The sequence below is a fragment of the Myodes glareolus genome, chromosome 24, assembly GCF_982192425.1.
Source record: "Myodes glareolus chromosome 24, mMyoGla1.1, whole genome shotgun sequence".
Taxonomy (NCBI): Eukaryota; Metazoa; Chordata; class Mammalia; order Rodentia; family Cricetidae; genus Myodes; species Myodes glareolus.
Window position 1 is genome coordinate 1,318,581 of NC_142049.1, and position 26,417 is coordinate 1,344,997.

General features: G+C 50.8%; 1 protein-coding gene across 1 annotated transcript in view; it reads right to left on the reverse strand.

The window, feature by feature from the left end:
- Nucleotides 1–4,708: 4,708 nt before the first annotated feature.
- Nucleotides 4,709–26,417, reverse strand: part of Map6 (microtubule associated protein 6) — a 70,614-nt gene continuing 48,905 nt past the window's right edge. The window contains exons 2-4 of the mRNA XM_087901594.1: nt 24,370–24,583; nt 22,466–22,662; nt 4,709–5,959 (exon numbers count right to left, since the gene is read on the reverse strand). Of these exons, the coding sequence (XP_087757720.1) occupies nt 4,945–5,959; nt 22,466–22,662; nt 24,370–24,583 (1,426 nt within the window). The 3' untranslated portion in view covers nt 4,709–4,944. The remainder of the gene's footprint in view (nt 5,960–22,465; nt 22,663–24,369; nt 24,584–26,417) is intronic.

Below are 26,417 nucleotides of genomic sequence, written 5' to 3' on the forward strand. Positions count from 1 at the left end.
CGGGAGCGTGGGTGTAGTTAAAAGAAGGTTCCCCTATCTTTTTTTTTTTTTCCCAAGAGATAAAGTCTGTGCTTTAACAGGCCATACCTAGCTCTGGAACGCTGGCAGATGACTGAACAGTGGCCTATGGTCACTATGTGCTGACTGGGGACTATGTTCTCTTCTGAAACCCTAGAGAAGTGAACCCGGGTACCCTGGTCCTACACTTGGAGGGGTCTTGCTTGTCAGCCCTCTGGTCTCATTGCAAGTTGGTCTCAGCCTAGGGGCCAGAGAGGGCAAATGGGCACATGAGCAATTAATAGGCTTACTGCTTGGTCTAAGCTGCACAGGGGAGACTAGTGAAAATCCTGCTTCCAGAGATACCTCACATAATGGGTTTGTGACAGAGGAGGAACCCACGGCCCCCTGTCCTCACGTCTGCCTCCTGTGATCCTTAGGATGCCTCAGGATGGAGATGGGAGTGCCGAACAGGACTCCAGCCAGAGAGGCAGAGGAAGCTGGCCTTGAGCTCCAGCTCTGCCGGCTATGACCTTGCGCAGCTCACTCCCTTCTCTTTGTTCCCTCCTGGAGGGGTTTGTACCACAGATGGTCCCTTACCTTGGCCAGACAAGTCAACCAGGTGGAAATGGAGCTGTAGAGGGATGCCCCTTTCTCGGTGCCACCCCATCGAGTTTAAACAAAACTGTTTAGAAATCCCAGACCTGACCTGTCCTTTGAACTCAATCCATTAGATGTCCACTCTCAAGGGACTTCATCTGGAAATGCACACTTGGGGTTAGTGACCATCTTGTGCGCTCAGGGCTCACTACATTCCAATGAAGCCTTTGTATTGGGTGTCAGCTGCTCTTGAGAGGCCATGCAACACAGCCAGTCCTGTGCCTACGCCCGCTTCTCTGCCACATTTTTCTGTTTTTGAAGCACTGGGACACTACTGTTCATCTAGCACAGTGCTCAGCACACTGCCTAGAGAGGTGGTCCAGTGGTTCTGTGGTGCCTAGCAACACCACTGAAGAATAGGACTCCCTCTCCCCCAGCAACCATGAGCTGTCTACACCTCCTTCTCTCCCTCACCCCCCATCATGCTGAAATGCCGATCACTCCGGTCTTGTGTAGGTAGCTGTTCCTGAGTGCATCAGCCACACCCTGTCCTGAAGATGGCCTACACAGCATTCCTCATCCCTCAACTCTTAGCTTCTTCCCTTCTCCATGGGCGGTTCTGGGCTGACCTCGCTTGCTCAGATATTTGCACTGAGGGGATGTTGAGGGTATGCATGACTGAGATGCTTCTGTACTTTATTCCTTGGTTAAAGTCCATATTTTTAAAAAAGTTTTATTTATTATGTATACAGTGTTCTGTATACATAATATACATGTATATGCATACATACTATACATGTATGCCTGCAGGCCAGAAGAGGGCACCAGATCTCACTGGGAATCGAACTCAGGTCGCCTGAAAGAACAGTCAGTGCTCTTAACCTCTGAGCCACCTCTCCAGACCCAAGTTCCATGTTCTTAACATCATCTTACAGACCCTGAAAAGTCCTTTACTCAGGCACCCAGAAATATATCAGGGAAAGACATCTTTGAGATAGGATGCTGTGTTCTGTGCAGGCTGGTGAGACAGGAGGAAGATGCCTCCGTGAAAATAGCTAATGAAAATGTTGGAATCTCAGGAGGACACACAGCAGCTCTGGACCACAGCCCTCGAAGGCCATCGGCACGATCTGACCCACAGGTGTCTTAGAAATATGATTCCATGAGCAGCTGGTCAGGGAGGTGGCCAATGATGACCAGCCTTTGCTAAGATGCACCCGAAGGCTCTACCGTACCTATATGACGGGGCAGGCCAAGTCCCCGTCAAGCAGAAGCCTGACTTGAGAGTCTCTGAAAAAAATATAGACCTTTCACCTAGAGCCGCTAAAATCATCCTTGAAGGGGCCAGCATCCCTCTAAGCCGCCCTTCAGTTGCTCGAAGATGCACATGAAAGCTCCTTCTTTTGGACCACACAGGGTCCCGAGCCACTTGCTTGCACTCTGAAGGGATAGTCTACAGCCTCTGCAGGGATTAGAGGTCAAACCCTATAGTGTCAAGTCTCAAGGTCCTAGAGTACCACTGCACACGCGGGTGGTTAGGACCCAAGTCCGGGCCTGGTGAGGCCAGTGGAGCTCTGGGCTCTTCTTGCAATCCTTTCCTTCATTTCAGGGTTTACAGTTGGAGTTTCCAGGTTTGATTCCCACAGGAATGCCCGTGTAAAATAGGTGTTAGAGGGGAAAGGATTATCTGAAAGATGATAAATATTAACCCACCCCAAGTCTTCTCACCAGCATAAGTCAGAAGGAAAACTGATTTTGGGAAAATCACAAAGACTTGAAAGATGCAGGGGGTTGTTGTTGTTTGTGTGTGTGTGTGTGTGTGTGTGTGTGTGATGGGTGTTTGTGTGTGTGCACGTGTGTGCACGTGTGCAGAAGTCGGAGGACAACTTTTGGCTTCCTGCCTTTATGTGAGTTCCAGAGATCAGCTCAGGTCATCAGGTTTAGCAAGCCTTTAACCTGGTGAGAGCCAACTCACCAGCCCTTGGGGTGGTTTCTGTCACATTGGCTTCACTCCTGTGATTTTCCATATGGATGACATGGTTCTGGGTTCTGCTGTCCGCCTGTTCTGACGGTGGCTTTAGTCAGGCTGTTCTAGAGATGGTGTTTTCGCGAGAACGTACGTTGTCACTTGGTGTGATCACTTCCCTCTCTCTCTCTAGAAGGTGTTCCTGGTGAGGTTTTCTTCCTCCTGACGGGGATGACTGTACACCTTTCTCATCTTGTCTTAAATCTCTGGCTTTCTGCTCTGATTTATCAATAGGGAGCTGGGGTCCCTCTCCATTCACTCAGGACAGCATCCTGCCCTCTACATCAGTTATACCCCGGTCCTAGCAGGTCTTGCAGATGCATCAAAGCAGGGAAGAGTGGTCAGCCACCATAGTCGGTACGGCACTTGCTATATAAGATGGTTGGCTTTTATTGTCACCATGAAAAAAACCGAGAGTCACCTGGAAAGAGGGAACCTCACTTGAGGGTTCATCCCCACCAGATATGAGCCTGTGTCTTTCCGCATTGTACTTCTGAGGCTAGGAGTTAGCTTGAGTCTCAACCCACCTTACATCTTGTTATCACACGACCAGAATCGTTTTGCTAGGTATGGCAAAAGACACAGGGATCCCAGCACTTGGGAGGCTGAGGCAGAAGGATTCCCCAAAGCTATGGGGACCCTGTCTCAAAACAGGCAAACAAACAAAAAGTAAGCCCCTAGACCCGTACAGCGTCAACTAAAATCAATTGAGATTCCTTACAGCAGAGACCCCCGCTTCTCCACAGAGCACACGCTTTGGGGAGAGACTGCTGCACCTGAGAATGGGCGGGGAACTTGTATTATTTAAATTTATTTAAAAGTAAAAACAGGGCGGTGGTGATGCACACCTTTAGTCTCAGCACTTAGGAGACAGAGGCAGGTGGATCTCGCATATGAGGTCAGCCTGGGCTACAAAATGAGTTCTAGGGCAACCAGGGCTACATAAAGAAACCCTGTTTCAAAAAGAAACAATAAACAAAAAAATACAAAACAAAACAAACAAGCAAAACCCAAAACATCTATTTTATGGACACAGTAGCTCACACATGTCTGTAATTCAAGTACTTGGAAGGCAGGGGCAGAAGGATCCTGAGTTCAAGGCCAGTCCAGTTTTCCCAACAAGGCCCCCCACTATGTAACCTACATGGGTGGCTGAACTTTAGCCACCGGGTTCAAATGATCCTCCTACTTCAACCTCTTGAGTAGCTGGGACCACGGGCCTGTTCCACTGTCCCCAGCTAATGCAATGTTTATAAACCTTGTATTCAGTTGTCATGGATACAGAATGAGCAACAGCAGTTGTTGGCTTTGAGCCTCATTAAAGAGTCCCGATATTCATGATCAAGAAGCTTGGAGCCTGGATCAGTGAGCTTTACCACTGACCCCATGACCAACAATCGTCACCCATAACTTCCCCAGCTCAGCTGACCACCTGTGGACTTCAGCTCTGACCATCCAGAGCTCAGCCGGCTGGGATTGGCCTCTGGTGAGCTTTCAAGACTCAGGTCCTTGCAATGCACTTGTGTGATTGGCCCCACCCTCAGTCAGCCAGCATTGTTTACCCATGTGTGGCTATTTCCTGGGAATCGAAACGTCTCCTCCTGGAGGGAGGCTGTAATGTGCAGAAAGTGAATGAAATTTAGAAGTCAGGAGACTCCTGAAACATAGAAGCTTCCCAAGGCCCTACCTCAAAGCTATATGAGTAAGGATCTGAGGAGCTAGAAGGTTATCCAGCAAGTCGTGCAGAGATCTCCAGGGGTACAGTCTTCATGAGTCTTGAGCTGATCAGTGAGGCCACTAGCCAGACATGCTTCTCCTGCAGGAAATCTCTTACCCACAGTTCTGCTGGTGAGCCCAGTAAACTCACTGGTTGCTAAACTAGATATGTGGGACCCATTAGGGGCAAATGATATCTGCCCATAGTCATCTGTCCAGGGAAAACCACCCGGCACCCACATACCCCTGGGCCATGCTGACAGGTCCTAAGAACTGTGTGTTTCTGACTTCACAGACTGACCTGCTCTCCAGTGCACATGGCATGCACACACACAAGCATACACGCTCCACGCTCCAGCACCGCAGAGCCAGGGGGACCGGTTTTATTTATTAGGTTCCAGCAAGACTGCACAGCATGGTTTTATTAGGTTCCAGCAAGACTGCACAGCACGGTTTTATTAGGTTCCAGCAAGACTGCACAGCACGGTTTTATTAGGTTCCAGCAAGACTGCACAGCACGGTTCCATGCAGAATAAATGTGTGCCTTTGCCTCCCCAGGAGGGGAGCTCTTCCGTGGCCTGCTCCTTCACGGCATTTCAGGGGAATCAAGGGGATCCCTCAAAATATTCTGCATGGGGAACGGTTGGGATCATGACTGGGGGTGAAGGTGAGACTGTGGACAGCTGAGGGCCTCTGGGACCTTCAATCTTCAGAGGGTCAGGGGCTGCAGGACCTTGGTCCTTTGTTGGGGCTGGCACCAGGGGATCCTGACCCTTCAGAGGTACTGGGAAAAGTGGGTCTTGATCCTTTACAGACCCAAGGACCACAGGGCTTTGATTCTTTGGAGGTTCTGGGACTATGGGACCTTGATCCTTGGCTAGTGTTGGGATAATGGGGTCTTGGCTCTTCACCGGCTCAGGGGCCACTGGACCTTGGCTCTTTACAGGTGCTATGAACACGGAATCATAGCCCTTCATCTGTCTGGGAACCACGGTATCTGTACCTATACCTTTGACTGGCTCTGGGTCTGCTAAACCTTGCTTCTTCACGGACTCAGAGACCACAGGGGCTTCATTCTTCAGAGGCGCCGTGACTGTGGCGTTCTGGTCCTTCCTACGCTCGGGGGCCATGGGAGTTCCCTCTTTCCCAGGTTCGGGGGCCATAGGACCGGTGTCCTTCAGAAGTGCTGGTGTTGGGGAGCTTTGATCCTTAGCTCTGACTGGAACCACGGGACTCTGATTCAAAGGGCTTTGGGCTTCGGCTGGTGCTAAGGTGACAGAATCCTTGTTCTTCAAAGGCTCGGATGCCACGCGGTCTTGATCCTTGACTGGCGCTGGGGCCACTGGACCTAGATCCTTCACGGGCCCTGGGAGTACAGCACCTTGATCCTTTGGAGGGCCCAGGGGTGTAGGGCCTTGATCCTTTAAGGACCCTGGGACCACGGGACCTTGATCCTTTGACAGTTCTGGCACCATGGGGCCTTGGTCCTTCAGCGGCTCTTGGACCACAGGACCTTGGCCTTTCGAAAGCCCTGGGACCACAGGCCCTTGATCCTTGCGTGGTTCTTTGGCCACAGGCCCTTGATTCTTAGGTGCATCACTGGCGGGTTGGACCCGGCTCCTGCGAAGGAGAGAGAGGCGGTCACTGAGGGTCAAGTATTGGCCAGGGAGAGGGCAGAACACAGATTGCCTGACGAGACTCGGCCTTGTAGGGCCTGGGTAGGGTAGCTCTTAGCGGAGAATCAAGAGGAAGTTGGACTTCTGCATCCAGAGGGGGTGCAGGGTGGGAGCAGGGCAGCCCAGGGAGTCAGTTGTTCAATGTGTTTGCCAATTGATTATAACCTGCATGCAGCAGAGGGCACGGTGCCTGGGAGACAGCAGTAGTAATGCCCCTAGATTTGAACTGCCCAGTGGGTACCACAGCAAGCCCCCCCAACCCATACTCCATCCAGTCCTACTTCTTCCTATACTTCTGGGTCCATCCTTGGAGCCTCCTCTTAACTATCGACTCAATGCTTATGGAGACCCAACGGCTTTGTCATTTTCCTAGTCTTTCCCAAGGTTCCTTTTCTCCCCTGACCCTATTAAGGGGTGGTTACTGGCAAGGACAAGGGTTTATGGCATATCAGGAAAGGGTGGTTAAGAGTATCCTTCTTACCCCCTCCCACACACACAAGAGAAAGTGTATTTAATCATTCACGTTTAGAACAGTCCACACGTGGTAATAATAAAAATGAATCATTTAAATACCTGCTCAGTTCTCTGCATGCAGCGTACCCCACATTGCCTGCACCACTCCCCACACCAGCCCTCAGCAGACAATTCGGGGCTCCCCTATCCAGGCCCCTGGTGCCCTTTCTCTATCCGCACTTGCATTCCCTTCCCAGACTTTTGCATTCCTTGGTTCCAAGGCTCCCGGGTTTATTCCCCAAATCCAAATGTCCAAACCCCTCCCTAGAGCCTTACTGAGATCCTTGCTCTATGTGACTGACTGCAGTCTCCCACCCGATCCCTCGGTCCACGCTCATTGCAGAGCGCATGCGTGAACGCCGCCACCTGAGGGCAAACATCGCCAACTCAGACCTGGCCATTCTGGAACCTTCCGATCTACACCGCAAACACCTTCCTTGTAGGCCAGGCTGAAAGACGCCGCTCAAGACTGGCATTGCTCAGCTAGTATCACAAACCCTTGCACACTCAGGCACATTCCACCTGCCAAATCACTTCTTTCTACGGCTCATGCTGGCAAGACAGAAGCCCTCTGAAACACACGGGTGTGGGACAGACAGCAAGGGCTACAACACCCTGCTTGTTCAGCTCAGAAGCTGAGGTCTGGAGACAGCAAGTGAGGAGGAGGTGAGGTACCGGCAGGAACTAGATCCTAGATCTTTCTGCTTCTGGGGCCTGTGTGCTTTCTCTCCAAGGGCCTGGCTCACAGCAGTCTTCAGTACAAGACACTTCTCGGGTATTATTCATTTATACTTCATAACAACAAAATCTGTAAGGTTAGACCCAAGTTAGCATTTTAATAGACCCTGACAGGTTTATATATATACATATACATATATTGTCTGCGTGTGCATGCGTATGGGGTGTACATGTCTATCACACGTGTGTCATACCCAAGGAGGCCAGAAGAGGGCGTCAGATTTCCTGGAACTGGAGTTGCGGATGGGTGCACGCCACCTCGCAGGTGTTGGGAATCTAACCTGGCTCCACCCGAAGAGCAGCAGATGTTTTAACTGTTTAGTCAGCTCTGCAGGCCCCCTAGTCAGGTTTCTCTTATTTTGTTTCCCCTTTTCTTCTTGGTGCTACTGGGGCTGGAACTCAGGGCTTTTGGTCCTATAAAGTGAGTGCTCGGTGTACCACTGAGCCACATCCCTGAGGATGACTTTGAACTTCTGCCTCCTGCCTCTACCACTAGAATGTTAGGATCATAGGGGTGCTGCTTTTTTGTTTGTTTGTTTGTTTTCATGCAGTTTGAGAACGGAACTAGGCAAGTACTCTCCCTACTGATATTTTGCTAGCCCTTCCCTACCTCAGGATATTTTCTCGGCTCATTACAATTTAGCCCTATGGGCCTCTGGCTTCTCATCTATTCGTTGTTTGTACTGACATTAACGCAGGAATATGTAATAATTGGCAGGCAGGGACACAGAGCGTGTTGAACCACGGTTGGCATTAGGCAGTTGTATGAGTCTCTCTATTTAAATAGAAGTCAAACACCACACATCCCTCTTATTTTTACTCCACGGTGCCCACTTATCTAGCAGCTCACTGCTGTGTTTAGGATCTCAGGTTGCCTGGGGATGGCTGTCTCAGCAGATTGCACAGTTATGTTGTAAGTAGCCTGTCTCTCCTGTCCCCGCTGCTATCATTGAACGATACAGTGGCAAGAGAAGGCAAGTTCAGCCTTCTGGCTCAGCGCCACATGGAGCCTAGCTGTCCTGGCCAGTCTGTCACTGTAGAAGCTAGACTCTGAGCAGAAAGCAAGGCAGGGCTGTGAGAGGGGTGCGGAATCCAGATGTGGCGCTAACGACCCTCCAGCGTCAAAGAACTTAGAAGGAACCCAAGCAGGAGCCCTGCTAGATTTGTCTCTTCAGATCTTTGGGTGATCTGGGTGCCATCTTAAGGAAGCTCAGGAAAGAGCGGCCAGGCCAAACTTCATCTCAGGACCTCCGCTGCAGGTCCCATCCACGGGGCATTGGCGCCCCCTGCTGACGCAAAGTTTATAAACAAGGGCAGCCCTCGAGCCTGGGTGCTTGTAGCCTTGGCTCTAAGCCTGAACATTCTCTGCCACGTTTTATCAATACGGCTCTAACCCCATATTGATCTGTCAGTAAACTTTTACCTTAGTAGTTAAATATTTTTAATCATGAGTTTTAGGATTAAGATTAGAAATGGTGGCCAGCAAGATAGCCTGCTTCCAAACGTGACATTCTCTTCATTCTCTCGAACCCACAAATTGGAAAGAACCAACTCCCACAAATCCATTCTCTGACTTACATATGTGAGCTGTGGCATGCATGCTTTGCCCATATACATGCATGTGCACACCCACATAAATAAATGTAATTATAACTTTTTAAAAAAAATAAAAAAAAGGGCTGGAAAGGTGGCTTAGTGGTTAAGAGCATTTGCCGCCCTTCCAGAGGATCTGAGTTCAGTTCCTAGCACCCATGTGGTGGCTACAACTGATTGTAACTCCAGTTGCAGGGGATATGAAACCTCTTCTGATTTCAGTAGACTCCTGCATGCATGCACAGAATACACTCAGTCTCTCTCTCTCTCTCTCTCTCTCTCTCTCTCTCTCTCACACACACACACACACACAGATACACACACTGCATATTTTTAAAAGATTAGAAATGGGGACGGAGAGATGGCTCAGTGGTTAAGAGCACTGACTGCTCTTCCAGAGTTTCCAGCACCCACATGGCAGCTCACAACTGTCTGAAGATCCAGTTGCAGGGGATCTGACACCTTCACACCAATGCACATAAAATAAAGTTAAATAAACCATAAAAATATTTTAAAAAATTAAAATGAGTTAAATAAACCCCAAAATATGCCTCTTTTCTTTCTTTTTTGTTATTAGCTTTAGGAAATCTGTTTAGATTTAATTCAAAAGTTCAAGTTAGTTTGGTGAATTAGACTACCTAATTAGCTTATTACTCCAATATAAAACATGTAATGAAATAACTAAGTTACACTTATAATTATTTAACTCTTTTCATACGTAATTTTTGCAAATTCAGTCAAGACACAAACAAATAATTTTAAAAACTTCTGGGGAATTGGGGCTGTCACTCAGTTGGCAGCCTGTTTGCATGGCATGCACAAAGCCTGGGTTCCATTTAAGAACCGTATAAACTAGACAAGGAAGCCAGGCCTGTAACCCATCACTGGGGAGGAGAAGGAGGGGTGGCAGGACCTTTTAGTCCATTTAGAAGGACCATGAGTTCAAGGTTATCCTTGATGACATTAAAAGCTGGAGGCTAACCTGGGCTGTATGAAACCTTGTCTCAAAACACAAAACCCAAACCACCTTCTGGCTTATGACACTTGTAAGGAAAACCCAAGCATCTGTCTCTGACAGTTTATCAGAAGTAAAATCTGGGAATGAAAGCGGCTCTGGGGAACGAGTCATTGATCAGCCCGTGGACGGCAAGCAACACTGGGTCTTTCGGATACACAGCCCAACAGCAGGATGCTGTTTTCCCCCTATTGGCAAAAGGCAAAAATAAACTTCTGTGCTGTATCCTCAGCACTTCTGGTGAGTGCCACACGAGAACAACCGGACAATGCCAGGTGTGGAGGTGGCGCACACCTTTAACCCCAGCACTCAGGACGCAGAGCCAGGCAGATCTCTGTGAGTTCGAGGCCAGTCTGGTCTACAGAGTGAGTGCCAGGTCAGGCTCCAAAGCTACACACAGAAACCCTGTCTCTAAATACATACATACATACATACATACATACAAGCAGATATATACATTTGAACATTGTTGAATGGCTGCAATTCCCGGTGTCTGGTGTCCTTCAAGATGAAGCAGAGGTAAGTGTATCCCTGTGTGTCTGCTGGCTTTCATGGGAAGAGAAGTTTCTGGCTCAGGCCTGGCCCTGCCAGTGGCACATTGTTTCTAAGTCAGCCATTGTCTGTTAAATGAGACATGTCTTTTAACGTTAAAGAACCTGAGACAGTTTTACAAAGTTGATAATCAGAGACGGAACATTTATAACCTACCAAGCTACCGGATTCTTGTACTTAACTTAAATTATAAATGATATGGTTTGAATTATTTAGAAGGATTGAATCGTAAATCTTCATTACAAAGAGGCTGTTACTTTTTGCTGGGTGTTTGGTTTTCTTACTTTTATAGGTTAGGCATTGCTTTTGAAAAGCAGGTTGATTTTGACAGGGTTTCCTGTGAGCAGAACCGCCATCATGGGTATCGTGATCCCTCACTGTGTCTAGGCAGATGCATCTTTGCCGTCTCTGCCAGCCTTCCTCTGTGGCATGTGCCCACCACCTCTAGGGCAGCTGGGGTCACGCTAACAGTGCTGTTAGCAAGGGACAAAGGGCCCTCCAGTGGAAGCTGGGAGGGGAGGGGCTAGCAGAGAGAGTGGCTTCAGTCCCTCCAGGCTACGGGCCACCACGGTGCTCCTCCCCTTGGGCACACATAGTGTATACAACTTAGTCTGCACTCTGGGCCAGCGCCAGATCTCCCATGATATGTCCGTTCTACCTCCCAGCCTGGGGGACCCCCGCAGCGCAAACCCGCGGAAGTGAGACAGCCTGGCTTGATCTCCCCTTCTGTGCTCTCATTGCCTGAGAGGTCTTGGACAATTACTGAACCGCATGGGTCTCGGTTTCCTCACCTGTAAAATAGGATACTGGTTATCAGGGGCTGCTGTGGCAGAAAGAAAAGGACCATGATTGGAGAGCTGAGCTATGTTTGTGTGGTGCTTGGGTAAATGACACAGATACAGGTGTGGCTGTAATAGTGGTTTATGTCCTTCAACTCCCATGGGTCCCTGGGGTAAGGGGGCCTTCCTGTGACCTTTGTCTTTGTCTTCTCTGATTAGCGCCTCCTAGATGCTGCCTAGGCCTGTGGTTTCTGCTTCCTGGGTCATATACTCTCCCCTGCCTGTCCCTGAAGACTTGGATGTGTGGGCTAAAGTTCCTCACAAATTTGCGTCTCTCACACATATCACCTGTCTCACTCACTAGACCTTCAGTGCTGGAGGGCAGGCGCAGGCCTGAAGAAGATCCCCTCTCCTGCCGGTGGGTCCCACTCCCGCCACCGGCTCCCCTCTCCTGTCTGTGGGTCTGACTCCAGCTGTCTGCTCCCCTCTCTTGCCCATGGGTCCAACTCCTTCCCATTTTCCAGGTTTCACACTAGCTAAACCTCCCCTCCCCCACAACATTCCCTTCCCTCTTCACCTGGATAACACTCACCCTGCACCCATTTCTCAGCTCACTGCAGCTGCCCTAGAGAACCCGCCCTGACCCCAGTCATGGCCCCAGGGAGCCCACCAGCTCTCTCTACCCGTTTCTTTGCTTTCTGGATGTGTCCAGAGGGCGGGGTCCTGTCTTTTTGCTCACAACTGTATCTTCTGCATTTTACACACCATATCACCCACGGACACAGCCAAACTATAGGGCTGAGTGTTTGTCCAGTGAATGGATGAACTAGAATCTTTTCTGCATTGGGCTCTCTTATTTCAAATGAATGTTTCAAGGCTGTGTGAGACATGGAGTCTCAGATGAGCCACTCTCTGCCTCTCGTTTCCATGGAGACAGTCAGTGCCTCTAGAGTCCAGGGACACTGGATTCATTCTCCAAGAATCTGGGAGTGAAAGTGGGTGTGCCTGTTGTCCCAGCACTTGGGAGGCTGAGGCAGGAGGATTGCTGTGAGTTCAAAGCCATCCGAGGACATGCATTAGGACAGCTTGGGTCACAGTGAACTCTTGTCTCAAAAAACAAACCAAAACCTCATCAAAACAAACAAGTAACAATCCCCCCCCCTCTCTCTCACACACACACACACACCAAAAAAACAGAATCTAGAAATCAGGCTACTGAGTCCTGCCATGAACTAGCTGCCACTGGTTCCCGCCCTCCCTCCCTCCCTCCCTCTCCAAAAGTCTAATCCTCTTTCTTCCTAGATTTCCTCCATCAGTGATGGGCAACGTGCCTGATGGCATAGAGTCTTGTCCAGAAAAAACCCGGAGAGAGAAAAAGACCTTCGCTAACTGAGCAATCACTGTGCCAACTCAACATTGCTTCATGCAACGTAAGAATCAAACTCCGGAGGTAAGCATGTACGGGCTGGCTCAAGACCAGAAGAGCTGGGCTCAAATGCTGACCCAGCTCCTTCCTAGCCGTGGGCACTTAATTCTTCAAGCCTTGCTCTCCTAATCTATCAAAGGGGATTGGCTGGTAGGCTGCTCACAGAGACGCCTGGAACACAGGTTGTGTTTGGTAAATGGCAACCCAAAGAGAGACTCCCTTATCTGGTGAGGATGGACAAGCAGTCCCTCCTATAGCCTTGCAGGCCCCAGACAGCAAGCTGGGGCTCAAATATTATCCTCCAGCACCTTGGTGACTGGGGAGAATTGGACACAGTTGGAGCAAGGACTTGAAGGGTGGGGGCCAGGCCAACCATGCCACAGCACCCTGCAGTTGGTGGGCAGCAGACAGACTGACATCACAGCTTGGTCTTTTCACCGCCTGCTCCAAGGGTTCCCACAGACAAGCTCGCGTTTCCTGGGTACAACAGTTACAAACTCAGAGATGGGAAATGCAGCCCCCGAGGGGCCTTGCCAGGGAGACTATCTTTGGGAGACTCCATGGAGATGGAGAGGGGTCTCCTACTCTCTCTACCACGACATGGTGGGAGCCTCCACTTTAGTAAGCATGTTGTTTGGCAACTGTCTGCCTCTCCTGCTAGACTGTGGGCTCTGCTTTGTTTACCTTTGTTTCAGGGTATCTAGAACAGTGTCTGGAATACGCGGTAGGACAATAGCTGGGGTGTGACTTTTTCTCTTTGTCCTCTGATCAGCCGCAGACATAGGCTCAGAACACGACGTCGCCACCAGTGAATGGGAAGCATACCAGCCCTGCCTTGCCCTATCCCTGATTGGCCTGCGTTTTTTTCCCACAGACTCCACGGTCTCTCTAGGATCAAAGACATGACTTTGCCGGGAAGCCTTCCTTCTCTGCTCCATGAAAACACAGCTCCACACAGCCTGACTGGAGGTACCCGGGGCCATCAGACCTCCTGACTCTCTGCTGGCATCTCCCTGGCCCTCACTGCCTTCAGTGCTCAGTCCTGGGTCCATAGCCCTTGGTGACACAGTCCATGCCTTGGTATCTCAGTGGTTAGACCTGGACAATCACTTGGGTTTGACACTCGGGACAACCATACTGCCTACCCCAGAAGGGACAGCAGTCATGTCCTCGCCCCAGCTTCTCTGGGTAGCATACACCCCACAGCCAAGAACTCAGCTGCCCTCACCCTCCAGACTACTGTCCTGCATGGGTCTCGGTCAGCTCGCACCACTCAGGGCCAAAGCTCAGAACGGAAAGCTAGGCTACAGACGCAGCCTCCAGACAGAACACACCCCTGCCATTCGACCTTCCTGCTCTCCTTGCCTGCCCGGCTAGGAGATCCTCCTCAGGTGAAGATTCAGTTCTATGGCTGCCTCCCCCAGTAAAACTATCTGTGAGTCCCACTTCATGCCCTTGGTCCCCCGCAGCTGCCCTTTGCCCTTCCCATCGGGCGGCAATAACGAGGCTGTAGCTGTCTCCAGAGTGGGTCCTGTAAAGGTGTTGCTGATGCTTGCTGCTCCCCTCCCTTCCTGATTTCCCTCCTTCCTTCCCTCCCTCTAACATTCCACACATGCCTTCTGAGTGTGTGGCCACTGGATATAGTTGGGAGCCAGGGAACTGCAGCGCGGGCTGGCACTCAAGAGAACTGGCATCTTAAACGAGGAGCTAAAACTAACTTGCACGAGATCAAATCCTAACGACCACACGTATAAGACATCCATTTTCCTAGCTATGCTTGCCTCAGGGTCTCTGGTTCTCTTCACCCTGATATCTCAGAGATATCTTCCACACTATACAGCCTTTGGATTTCAAACGCACAGGCCCCGCAGCCTGGGATGGTTCTCGCTTGTATTTTCCAGAAGAGGAAAGGAGGCTCGGAGGGGAAGTACAAGCCGCCTAGTGTCACAGACAGGACAAGCAATGCCAGGGCTCCATGGAGGAGCTCGCTCCTCTCGTCACACATAGAACACATGCATAGCCTCAGAACCAAGTTTGGCTTGTGCTGCCGCTGACTAGTCCTGGCTGGCTCTGGAGACCTGTGCAGGCCCCAGCTCTGAGCTCCCAGCTTCATCTCCTGAGAAAGTCATCTTCTAGAACAGATCCTAGCAGTGGCCAACTCAGTGGCCCATCTTCCCAGCTTTCCTGAATCCACCACGCCAGATTGTGCCATCCCCACGTTTACCTCCAGATGGCAACGCACCCTTACAGAGAAAATAGCTCCAGGAAGCAGCAGCTTCCTGGCCCAAGGGCTGGCTAGCCCTGTTAGCACCATAAGCCCTACCTGAGCACAGTAGCAGTGGGGCAGAGTTCACCCATGGTGGCTCAACACACGGCAGAGCAGCTGGAATCACAGGTAGGAAGGGAGATGCTGCATCCACAAGGCTTACCCCCAGGTGAGTGCCCCCACCCTCCCCGTTTGGCTGAGAATCTGAGGCCTCTGTGTGGAAGGTCACTGTCCCTGAGAAGGGGACGGGGTGTCGGGGGGAGGTTGCTTACAGGAGAATGCAGGTGTTCTGCCATAGCAGGAATTCAGGCTGCATCCAGGGGTCAGACCCAGAATGAGCTGCAGCGTCAACCACTGACTTCAAACCCAGGTTCTTGCTCAGTCGTGGGATTTTTATCATTTAATAAACTGAGTTTTCATCTCTTTAACAAGTGGTGTAAGATCCAAATCAGTGTTCGTTCCTGTTCCTTTCCTGTGGGCTGGGCCAGCTCTGCAACTTGCAAAAGCCAGAGTCTTGGGGCAGATTCCTGGTTCCCAGGGCCCTCTAGAACTGTGGGCCTGCTTCTCTCCGTGTGGGCGTGAGTTCCTAAAGTCAGGTCAGGCTAAGCAGCTAAATGGCCCTATAAATGTATTTACTCATTTATTTAAAAACCATTAAACATCTTTTCTAGATTTGGCTTTCTAAGAATGGAATAAATTCCTAGTTGTATATATAAGAAGTATTATAAAAAGCATATTTGGTTGTGTTAACTCTAAGAAGGCAAAGTCAAGGGCAGGGTTGATCCTCTGAATGGACTGTCAAGAACCTAATAATACTGTTAATGACCCTTTAAAAAAATATAACGCATGGGACGGAGGGAGGCTGCCAGACAACAGTGGCTCAGCTCTTATCTAACGCCGTGTTCTTGGGAACTTACAAATCAATATTTTAGTGCTCCCCGCCCCAAGGTAAAGCAAAGGATCTTCAGCAATTCATCAAAGTCGGTTCCAGGTGTTTAGAGAGGATCGATATAAAAGAATTTATAATTGCAAGATTGGAATCTCTACGGGTGGTTTATGGAGGCACACAGAGAGGAGGGCATCTATGAAGGACTGGAGAGGGTGGGGCTGTGAGAGCCATCTCTAGATAGTACGGATCTCGGTCCTGCTGTGGAGGGAGCTGCTTTCCCTCAAGTGACTGCAGCTGTGTCTCAAGGCGGGCAGAGGGAAGCGGTAGGCAGCAAAGCAGCGGGAATCAATCTATTGCCAAAGGCGGCCTTTCTGCCTTTCCGTTCAGCTACTCACAAAAAGCCAGGGCAGAGGTGAACAGAGACAGGTGGCAGGCATCCTAGCTATCAGCACTCTTCCTGGCTGCCACCTCCAAGCTCCCGCACCAAACAGATTCCAAGACCACACTATTCCTGGCTGGCCCGACTTGCACTTCCTGAATTTGGGCACCACGTCCATTCGGAGGGTGAGCAGGGCAGACTAGTATTGCCGTCTCTCTGAAGCTTTATGAAATTCTGAGACTCGGTCACGTCACACAGCTAGCAAATGGCAGAGCTTTGATTTGAAACCAGGGCGGCTCGCCCCAGCTGGGGAAAACTCTGAGCCACCTGGAGATTGGGAGGACACCAAAGAAAAGGGTCCTGCTGTGAGCAGGGAGTGGGACAAGGTCATCTCTTAAGATTACTCTGTGTCTGAGAGCGCCTGGTTTTCTGAAATCATGAAATGCCTATGAAAAGCATAGAAAGGGGGGCTGGCTGCATCAAGTGCCAGGGGCTGGTGACCCAAACAGAGGCCAGCATAAAAACGGCTGCTCTCTGCTTCGTTGTCGCCGTGACCTGTGTGTCACAGGCCACTCCTTTCTTCAGAGCAGGGCAGTTATCAGGCAGAATAAAGAAGCCTTGTGGAGGCGCCATGGCAAATGTGGGGCACGGTGATTATGGTCACTCACCCACCCACTTACTCGGTATTCACTCAGAAAACACCAGACATTCACACATTCTCAGTGGTAGACGTTGGGCGGGGACATAGATGACAGAGGAGCTGACCCTTCCCCTGGAGAAGCACAATCCAATGGGGGCGGGGCGGGGCACACACAGGCATGAGCCCATGACACAGGACATGTGATGAGTTCCATGATGAAGATACACACAAGGGGCATCTTACCCAGCCTGGAGGGTGCAGGCAAGGCATCCTGGAGCGGTCCCCTGAGCCGAGTCTCGAAGGATGAGTTAGCCAGGTGAGAAGCAGGAGAAGGGCATTCTGGGTAGGAGGGACAGCGTGGGGAAGGCATGGAGGTGAGAAGCAGCATGGTGACTGAGGAGCTTCCGCAGGCCGTGGGAGCCGGAGCCGATGGTTTCAAGCAGGGGGTGACATGGTCAGGCTTGCAAGCCTCAAGAACCCTCCAGCAGCACCAGCCCGCAGCAGTGGCAACAATTTAACTTTTCTGCGTGCTTGAAATATCCTTGGCCCCAGCGAAGACGCCTGAGGCGGTCTGTGGAGACAGCTAAGTGTGATGCCTAGTGGGCAAGTGGCCAAAACCACACACAGGAGGACAGAGACAGACATTTCAGCTCGACTCCAGGGTCGGAAATAAAAAAAAAACACCAAGGAGTGGCCTCCAGTCTGCAGTAGCAGATGCTGGATCCCTGTTTTATCTTGGCTCATCCCATACCAAAACGTGTTGCTTAGGAACGGAATTTCGTCTGGATTCGTCCCACAGTTTGTAACAGGAGTGCAAAGACCTGATTTTCTCCAGTTTGCATCAGATCCCAGTATCTAGAGGAAGTGCTGGGCAAGCTCGCTGGAGGGCTTGCGATGGCCCAGCCACAGTGCGGTTTCGAGTGCTTTAGTTGTAATTGTCCTTAAGGGTCCCACTTGTTGGGAACCTGATTCACCCCAGCAAGCCCTAAGCTTCCTGTTTTTCAGGCTGGGCCAGGCTGGCCAGCAGGGCCTTCCCCTCAGAGCTTCCTGCCTCATGGCACTCATAGGAAAAATGCTATTCAGTCGACAACTGAAGCAAAAAGCGTTGGGCGCTATTCAGTCCATGGGCTCCAAAGAATCTAGTAGCTGGAATTCTCTCAAAGCAGTTGTTTTTGGAGTGCCCTTGAAACCACCATGAAGTGCTGCTGGGGTCCACGGCCTTTGTGAGATGGGACTGATGCTGGGTGCAACTGCACTAAATGTATGTATATTTGAAGCAAGAATTGAAACACATTTCTAACTAATTTGGCAATGGTGGCCTGTTTAAAACTGCATGTCTGGTTTAGCTGTTGGTTGTCCTAGGAGAGTGATATGAATAAGACATGTGTAGATGTGTTGATGACGTATAGATTCCCCTGGGCAATAGCAGGAGACACAGGTGTGTGTGGGGGTCACCTGGTGGCACAGATCCAGCCTGTCAGGCCGTCCTACCGGCCACCTCCTCCCTGGGACAGTTCCTGACCTGGTCTGGTTCCGAGTGCATCTCTTCTCTCGCTGTCTGGCTTACTCTTGGTGTCCTGATGTGTGTTTGTAAATCTCCTTTTCTCTCCTTGGCCTCCATTTGCACCTCTATCCTTCCCTATTCCGTCTCCCAATCCCAGGTGGTCTCCCTTAACTGAGGGGAGAGATAACTAACACATATCTCTGCCTTTATTTACTGAGCAGTTTCTGTGTATCCTGCCTCACATGAAATAAACGATGGGAGGAAAACATTCCACCCATCTTGAAAAGAAATATATAGTGATTTAAAATATTAATACACAGATTGATTTTGACACTGCATTCCCAAGCACAGAAGTAGGGCCAGCAATAGGCTAGCAGTACCGCCCGAGGAAGGACCTGTGGCTGTGGCATGGTGAGGCACAAAGCATGATGGCGGGAGCATGCAGGGCATGGGTGCAACCTGGGCACGTGGAATGGAGCCCCAGTTAGAAGCCACCCTTACTACCACAGAATTCTGCACCCTCTGGCCTTTGCACCCCCGCCCCTCCACACTTTCGCTTGGGCACATTCCCTCTGTTTGGCATGCCTTGGGTGTGTTCCCTTCTGTTCACCTGATCAGCACCTACCCATCTGCTGAGTCCTTTCTCATCCATGGAACCAGCTAGAACAGACTCCTCCTTCATGCCCACTGTGATCAGAGAGATGGTCTCAGTCTCCCGGCTCCCCTATTGCCCAGCATTGAGCCTGGCACACAACAGTATCCACTCGACACATGTTGGAGGGATCATGAGAACAAAGCCTTTGTCTCCTGCTTTACTAGAAGGACAACAAAGTGAGCTAATGCGGTTTTCCACTGACCCCATCCCTTCCCCTCCCTGAATCTACTCCCTTGCCTTGAGACCTGCCCCAGGTGCCCAGAGTACCTACATCCTGGCACCCTCCTTAGAGCCCTCCGGCAGGAAACTTCCCACTATTCTCACCCCCACAGGAAAACCTGTTCTCCACTCAAGCGTCCAAGTCCCCTGACTCACTGGGCCCTTGCCTTAGCCACTCTCGTGGCTGTTTTTTTCATCCCCATATCAGGCACATGCACGTCACAGTGAGCCAACCCCTGGGTGCAACCTGTGACACGGGTGTGGATTAAACAAGCAAGCAAAGGCGTCTGTGTCATCCCTGTAGGGAGGAAAGGCCAGGAGCAGCACTGCTGCTGCCCACAGGAAGGGGAGAGTTAGACAGCAGCTTCTCACCCCCGTGAGGCAGTGAGTGGAGCAGGTGGTCACTGTTCCAGAACATGGCATGAAATCGTTACACTACCTTGTTGGCCAGGGCACCTCCGGATCCATCTTCGCCTTTCCCAACATTTAGCTCTGACTGCTTGCAATTAGTATCTGAGAGGCAATCTAAAAGAGGCAAGCTGCATTATGGAGACCCCGGGAAAACTGCAGGGCACAGCTCATCTTGCACCAAGAGGCGCAGATGCCAAAGGTGCTTTCCTATACCTACTCAGCGGGGCCTCACCAAGGAAATGCGATCAAGAAGGTGGTGTTCGTCTTTAGCATTTATTTGTAACTGGAAAAAACCTGTTGGTTTGCTTTCTGAGCAAGCACAGACCACAAGACGCCACAATCAATTGGCTATACATGAATTTTTTTTTTTTGTCATTCTTTAACTAACAGCAGGAACGAAATAGCACCAAGAGAGGTGTGCACTACATGGTACATAGACAATCTGTGATATGCAACAAAACCCGGGCCACAAAATCATAGACACTTCCTCTCTGCCTCAGTGACCCAGCTGGATGTCTAGGAGCTGGGGCTGGAGAAGGGAAAACTGGGCACAGCTTGGGGGAGTTTCGCAGGCAGGCCAAGAAATAAAAAGTTTCCGTGCCAGCCCTCTTGCCCGGGATGAGCAGGGAACAGTAGGGAAATGTACAGAATGAGGGACAGGCGTGGTCACCTGCAGAGAGGCAACGCCAAACACTGCTCGAGGAAACAGTGTTACCCAGCGCTTTTGGGAGACAGAGCAAGACCCGCTGAGTTTGATTTGTAAACAGTAGAAATCAAAGGACGTTTCCTGTCAGTGGAGCGAAACATTCAAGTGTCAAAGTGACTGCAAACAGTTTTCGTGGGTGGGTGTGTGAAAAAGTTGAAGGGGACACCATCCAGGTCATCTAAAGCCTTGGGTAGGGCAGGGTAAGAAATTCAGCCCCTAAGGCTCTGGGGTCCTTGTGGTCAGCTATGACAAACTACAGTGTGCACATCACCAACTCAACTCAAAGCACATGTGAGACAGCCATGCACCTGGTGTCACTATAGAGCCCTGTCTGCCCACCAAGCCTGGCACAGTGCCCGGCACAAGGCAGAACATGAACGGTGAACGGATGATCCCCTGTGCATTGTAAACTCTGACTTACTCGATCTACAAAACACACAGCTATTCTACAGGGAAATCGAAGTGTGGCTAGCCGCAGATCTGGCTGCTGCCGGGGTTTGAGAGGAGCGCGCGCTGGCGGCTACAGTTGGAGCACTTCATAGAGTTCTCAGTAAACAGTAAGGTTGGCTAACAGGTAGCCAGAAACAGTACGGAGCTTTAGGTATTTCTGGACAGGCATTGAGACCTGTGAGTCGTGGCAACGCGACCCCTCAGTGTCTCCTCCCTTCTCTAGCACGCCTCACCGGCGTCTGTTGATGCCAAAGGCTTCATTTCTCGTCTGTTCTGTTAAAATGATGAAGGCTTACACAGCGCTGGTGAGTTAATTTACAAACGTGTCTCAACCAGCCCCAAAAGGTGCAAAGGAAACTTCACTGTCTGCAGAGCAAAACTGAGGCAGAGCTCGGGGGCTCCGCCTTCCCAAACTACAAGGACCTGAAGGGACTTCTGAGGGAGACAGCCGTGAGACCTTCCCTCGGAATCACTTTTACCACAAGAGAAAGCAAACTGGGGTGCACCATCCCACCTACTCAGAACGCTGAGCAAATAAGAACTTCCAGGACAGGAGCAATCTATACGTCACCAGAACATTTCTGGTGGACGTTTTGGGTTCCCTCATAAGTAAGGAGGGTGGGTTTCTTCATAACCACTCCCAAATTCCTACAACACAACTCTAGGGGGCTACTCACACACAGGCAACACTGTAATACCGGAGTACACAGAGAGCTGATTCTAAGCATCCAAAGGCATAGATGCTTGCTAAGCCCTTAGCAGGGCTCACCACCCAGACTCTGACTGGATGCTCAGCACGGTGGCCTCTCTGGGAAGCAGAGCAAGAGCTTGGGGCGGGAGGGGGCATCACTGTGCTTGCTGCCGTGTCTACACATCCCACCTGCACGCCTTAGGAACAGAAAGTCACAAGTATGCTATGTGCCGCCTGCACACCTGACTGTTCTCTGCTAACCAAGCGTTCTGCGACATCTGCCGCATGCTGAGGGCAAACAGAGGACAGTGGGCTCCCACGCCTGGGAGCGCCCTGTACAACATCTACAGCATTCCAAACACTCACCTTCTGCCACTTCTGACCAGCCCCAGCCAGTGGCCTATTACTTGATACACTATTCAAAGCTCACCAATAGGCACGAAACACAGGCACACACTCCTAACTGAGGGTTCCAGGAGAGGGTTACTTCTAGTTAACAGACAGAATTCCATTTCATTGACAGTAAGGCCAAGGTTGGTTTGATGTTCCCTTGTCTTGAACATTTTCACGAATTCTAACTGTCGAAGCCCAAGCTGAACTTGGGTAACATGTAAGCATCTAATGAACTTGAGAAGCAACATTTGCCTAAAGTCCAAAATCCGAAGTGTGGGAGGCACAGGGGAAGGATGCCTTGCAGCAGACACTTCCAGTTCCACCAGGAGCCGCACTTGGCAGCAGTTGAGACCTGGCCCAACCCAGACCCACAGGGAGTTCAGAGCCAGTGCACAATGCTTCCTGGTGTCCTGGGGCCCTTGACTGGATGCTGTGCCACCCATAGGAAGAGGCAGCGGCCTCAGTCTGTGAAATGTGATTCCTCCCAGAAAAAAAATTAGCTGCAGGGCTCCTGTGACACTGGAACCAAGGCAGATGGGAAGTCTCTAAGTAATTTTGTGGCCTTTTTTTGTTTGTTGGTGTAGATAAAGGGGGGCTGGGGGAGGGGGGAGGAAAGTGCAGGGACATTTACTCTTTCGCCTCAGCCAGTTTATTGTTCATCTCTTTGCTCTGCTCCTTGTCGTCGGGCTTGGTGGCACTGGGGCCCTCTGCGGTCTTTTTCTTGGCGGCTTGGCCCGATACCGCCTGCTTGTCTTTGGCCTTCCTCAGGGGCTTATGGCTCGTTGAGGTCTTTTTTGGTTTGGAACTCTGAACACTAGGTTTCTCTACCTGCATGGGGAGACAGACAGACAGAACACACGTATAGAAACACAAAGGGGGGAAGTGGGAGAGGGGTTTAGAGAAAGACATCGAAGCGTTAGCGACAGAGTAACGATAGTGACCGGTGACGGAGTGGGCAGGCAGAGCGGGGGCGGGGTTTCCACCGTGTCTGGATCTGTAGGCTTCCTGTAGCAACACCATCTCACGCTCCCTGCCCTGTTATTCTCCCCCGGAGCAGGCCAGGTGGTGGGCTAGATAGCGGTTACAGAATCTCTTGTCTCTCCTCATTGGAAGGCTGTGCCTCGCTCGCTCATGCAGGCCCGGGCATGTGGCTTGCTGTAGTCAGTGTGCAAGACACTGAGCATCTCCAGGAGGGGCTATGTGGTCATGTGGGCCCTAGACTGAAGGGGGCAGGTATGCTTTCATAGAGATGAACCACAGTTGATCACAGCAACCCGGGGGTGCTGAGTGTCAGCCCGGCAATGGACACTACCAGCCGCGTGCTCATCTCTGGTTGAATCTTGACGGCTTCTCCAGGGCAGTCACTCCAGTCTCCAGGCCCCTTGTCTGGATCTTGCCTCTCATTCTGAAGATACAGTCTTGCCTTCTCTTTCTCAGAAAACTCTGGAGTAACTGGGCTTCCTGGGCCAATATGCTAAACCTTGCAGACCATCCCTAATTTCCCCAATAACCTCTCCTCACTCACACGGAATCTTCTCTCCTTCAACGCTAACCTAATCCTGGAGCCCATTTCACCTGTGGATGGACAGAGCTGGTGCTGGGTTTCCCAGGCTGGGCCAATTACTAACTGATTTGCTTGAATTGAGGAGGGCGATTACCAGGACCACGAAACATTCAGTGCTAAAACTAGACTCATCCCAGACACACTGGGTCAGTCTGTTGTCATCTTGGCTACAAGCTGGTCCTGTCATAAAGGAAATGCCAGCTGAGTGCTAGACTTGAAGACAAAGTCGGAGAAAGGCCAGTTAGGTTCTGGAGTTATTTTGGCCACCAGCCATGTTCTGTTATTACACATAGGAAAGGTGTTTATGTGCCCAGCCCCATCTGGCCTGACTTACAGAGGTGGGCCTGTGAGCCCACAATGCTAACCCTGCCCCACACGCTTCTCCTGTTATCAAGATCATACTGAGATGAAATTAGGTAGAGCATAGTGTTAGCATAAAAACAAACAAACAAACACACCCCAAATCCTCATTCAGAAACTGCTACTTCAGTAATGAATAACCAGGAACATTTCTTGCACTCAGTGTGTTGTGACACACTTGGCACTCTGTTGGGCAGCGCTGATCGCGGAAGAGTGACGGAAGGATGTGTTTCAGAGACTGGGAGGGAAGGACCTTTCCAGGGGTTGGATCAGGGTGGAGAAGGAGCTGCAACCCTGGGCCAGCTGCTCAGAGGCTAGAGCATGGCTCCTTTAGAACAAGGGGATTTGGCCCCCAGGTGAGAGTTTTCTGTTGTTTTTATCCTGCATTTCTCTACAGAATCTGCGGAGCCAAATGTTAAGTTACTTTTATGTAATGCTCCTTTCTAATGTGCGCTTTGAACTTAACTGAGGTACCTGTTGAAGATGGCCCTGGACCCATGTGCTGAGGAAGAAAGGCATGATTAATCAGGAGTTCCGGGGGAGGGGGGCTGGCTAGAGCCCCCCTCTCCCCATTCTGCTTTCTCTCAACTGTTTAGTAAGAGCTGTCTCACCTTCGGGGATTCCTTGAAAGGCTCGCTGTAGAGGCTTCGTATTCTTCTGCGGTCCATGGCCTTGTTGTCAGCTGCCGTGGGCTTACTGGCCTCCCCTTTGAACTGGGCACTGTAGCTGGTCTCGTGAACCATCTTGTCGTCTGGGGGCTTGTACTGGGGCTTGGCTTTGATTGGTTTCACAGGCTTGATGTCTGTCCATGCTCTGAATTCGTTCCTGTGAGTCAAAGAAAGCATCAGTGATGAGAAACATCACAGGGCAGAGAAATGTCCCCACCCTGGCCACACACAAATCTGGCTCCTGATCCACGCTTGCGGTGCTCGCTGAAGCAGGGCTGGGAGTCGGCACCACTGTCTGTCGCCATGAAGACCAACAGCTTGGGGCTGGAGAAATAGCTCAGCAGTTAAGAACACTGACTGCTCTTCCAGAGGACCCGGGTTCAATTCCCAGCACCCACATGGCAGCTCACAACTGTCTGAAAATCCAGTTCCAGGGGACCTGACACCTTCACACCAATGCAAATAAAATAAAAGATAAATAAATCATAAATTAAAAAAAAAAGACCAACAGCTTGCCTTCTCTCAGAGCTGTCCCAGGTGTGGAGCTCAGAGAAAGTGCTCGGGGTCCTTCCCAGGCCCAGATTCAGGGGATCCAGGACAGGTCTCATATGCCCAGTGTCTAAAGGAGGCTGAGATACCCTGCCCAGTCAGTGCTTTGGGAGCTCAGTAAACATGGGATGCCTCATATGTGAGTCTAAAGAGCTTCAGACTCGGTGGAGACCCATGCACTGCAGCCTTGCAGCAAACACCAAGGCCCCCTTGTCACTTGCTGTGTTGGTGGTGGAGATCAGCCCAGAGCCTGAGTATGAGAGGCAGGATCCTCAAGCCCTTCTTTCCCTGCTTCTCACGGTGAGGAACCTTTGCTGTCCAGACTCTTCAGGGTGACCCCTCCAGACCACCAGCAGCCTGGTCACTTTGGATGGGAGTCTCAGCGATGTGCCTTAGTGCAGAGCACGTCCCCCACATCATTCGGACAATAGCCAGGACTTGTGTTGGCTCTGTGTGGTTAGGATGGCCACCGTATGGGTGTAAATGGCTATTATTCTGTCACTTGTGTGACAGACACATTCACCTCCCCCCATTAGTGTTTCTACTCCCAGCAACCTCATGGTTTCCTCTCATCTGACTTTGCTGTCTTCATGGTTCCGGGAACTGAACCTAAGGACTCTCACGTGCTAGGCAGGCAGGCGCTCTCTGGCTCAACTATATTCCTTCTTCTTAATTTTATCTCATTATATTGCCCAGGATTTGAATTTACTGTTGCTCAAGCTGGCTGTGAACTTGTATTCTCCCTCTGCCTCCTCAGTAGCTGAGGCCACAGACCTTCACCGTTCGGCCTGGCTACTTGGCTCTTTCTAATCTGTCATAAAGATGGAAAGTAGGTGGCCCATGAAGTTCAAAACTGTAGGTGCTGAAGGCCCAAACAATCCCCCACTTAGCGGGCAGGAGCATCTGGGCAGCAGCTCTGGGGTTCAAGAGGCCTTAGTCTGTTGTCCCTTGGAGGGTGCGGGTGTTATAGACAGCTGTGCTTGGAAGAAGGGTTTAGTGTGGACAGTTGTGGAACTGTGTTGGTCCAAGGCCCCTCTCACCCTCGGTGATTCCTTTCTTTAAGGCTCAGAGATGAGAACCGCAAACATGGAGGCCAGGGGACCACGCTCAGCGCTGTACGTGAAGCCCAGTGCGCTGGAGGTCAGGGGACCACGCACAGCGCTGTACGTGAAGCTCAGTGCACCTATTTAGCTTCGCCTTTACCTGCTGATGAGCCCTTCCGCTTTGGGCCTTTGTTTTCTCGTTTGTAAGATGAGAGCATCCGGCTAGACTAGGTCCTGGCGAGCTCCGACCTCTCCTGTTCATTACTGGAGCCACTTGCTGATCTTTCCATCTGCTCCCCGAATTTCTCTAGATAATCGGCTCCTCTGTGGAGAGACCATTGTCTCTGGGAGACCCTTGTCAGAGCTCCAGGCCCATCTTTCTGGTGCAGCCTGGGCCTT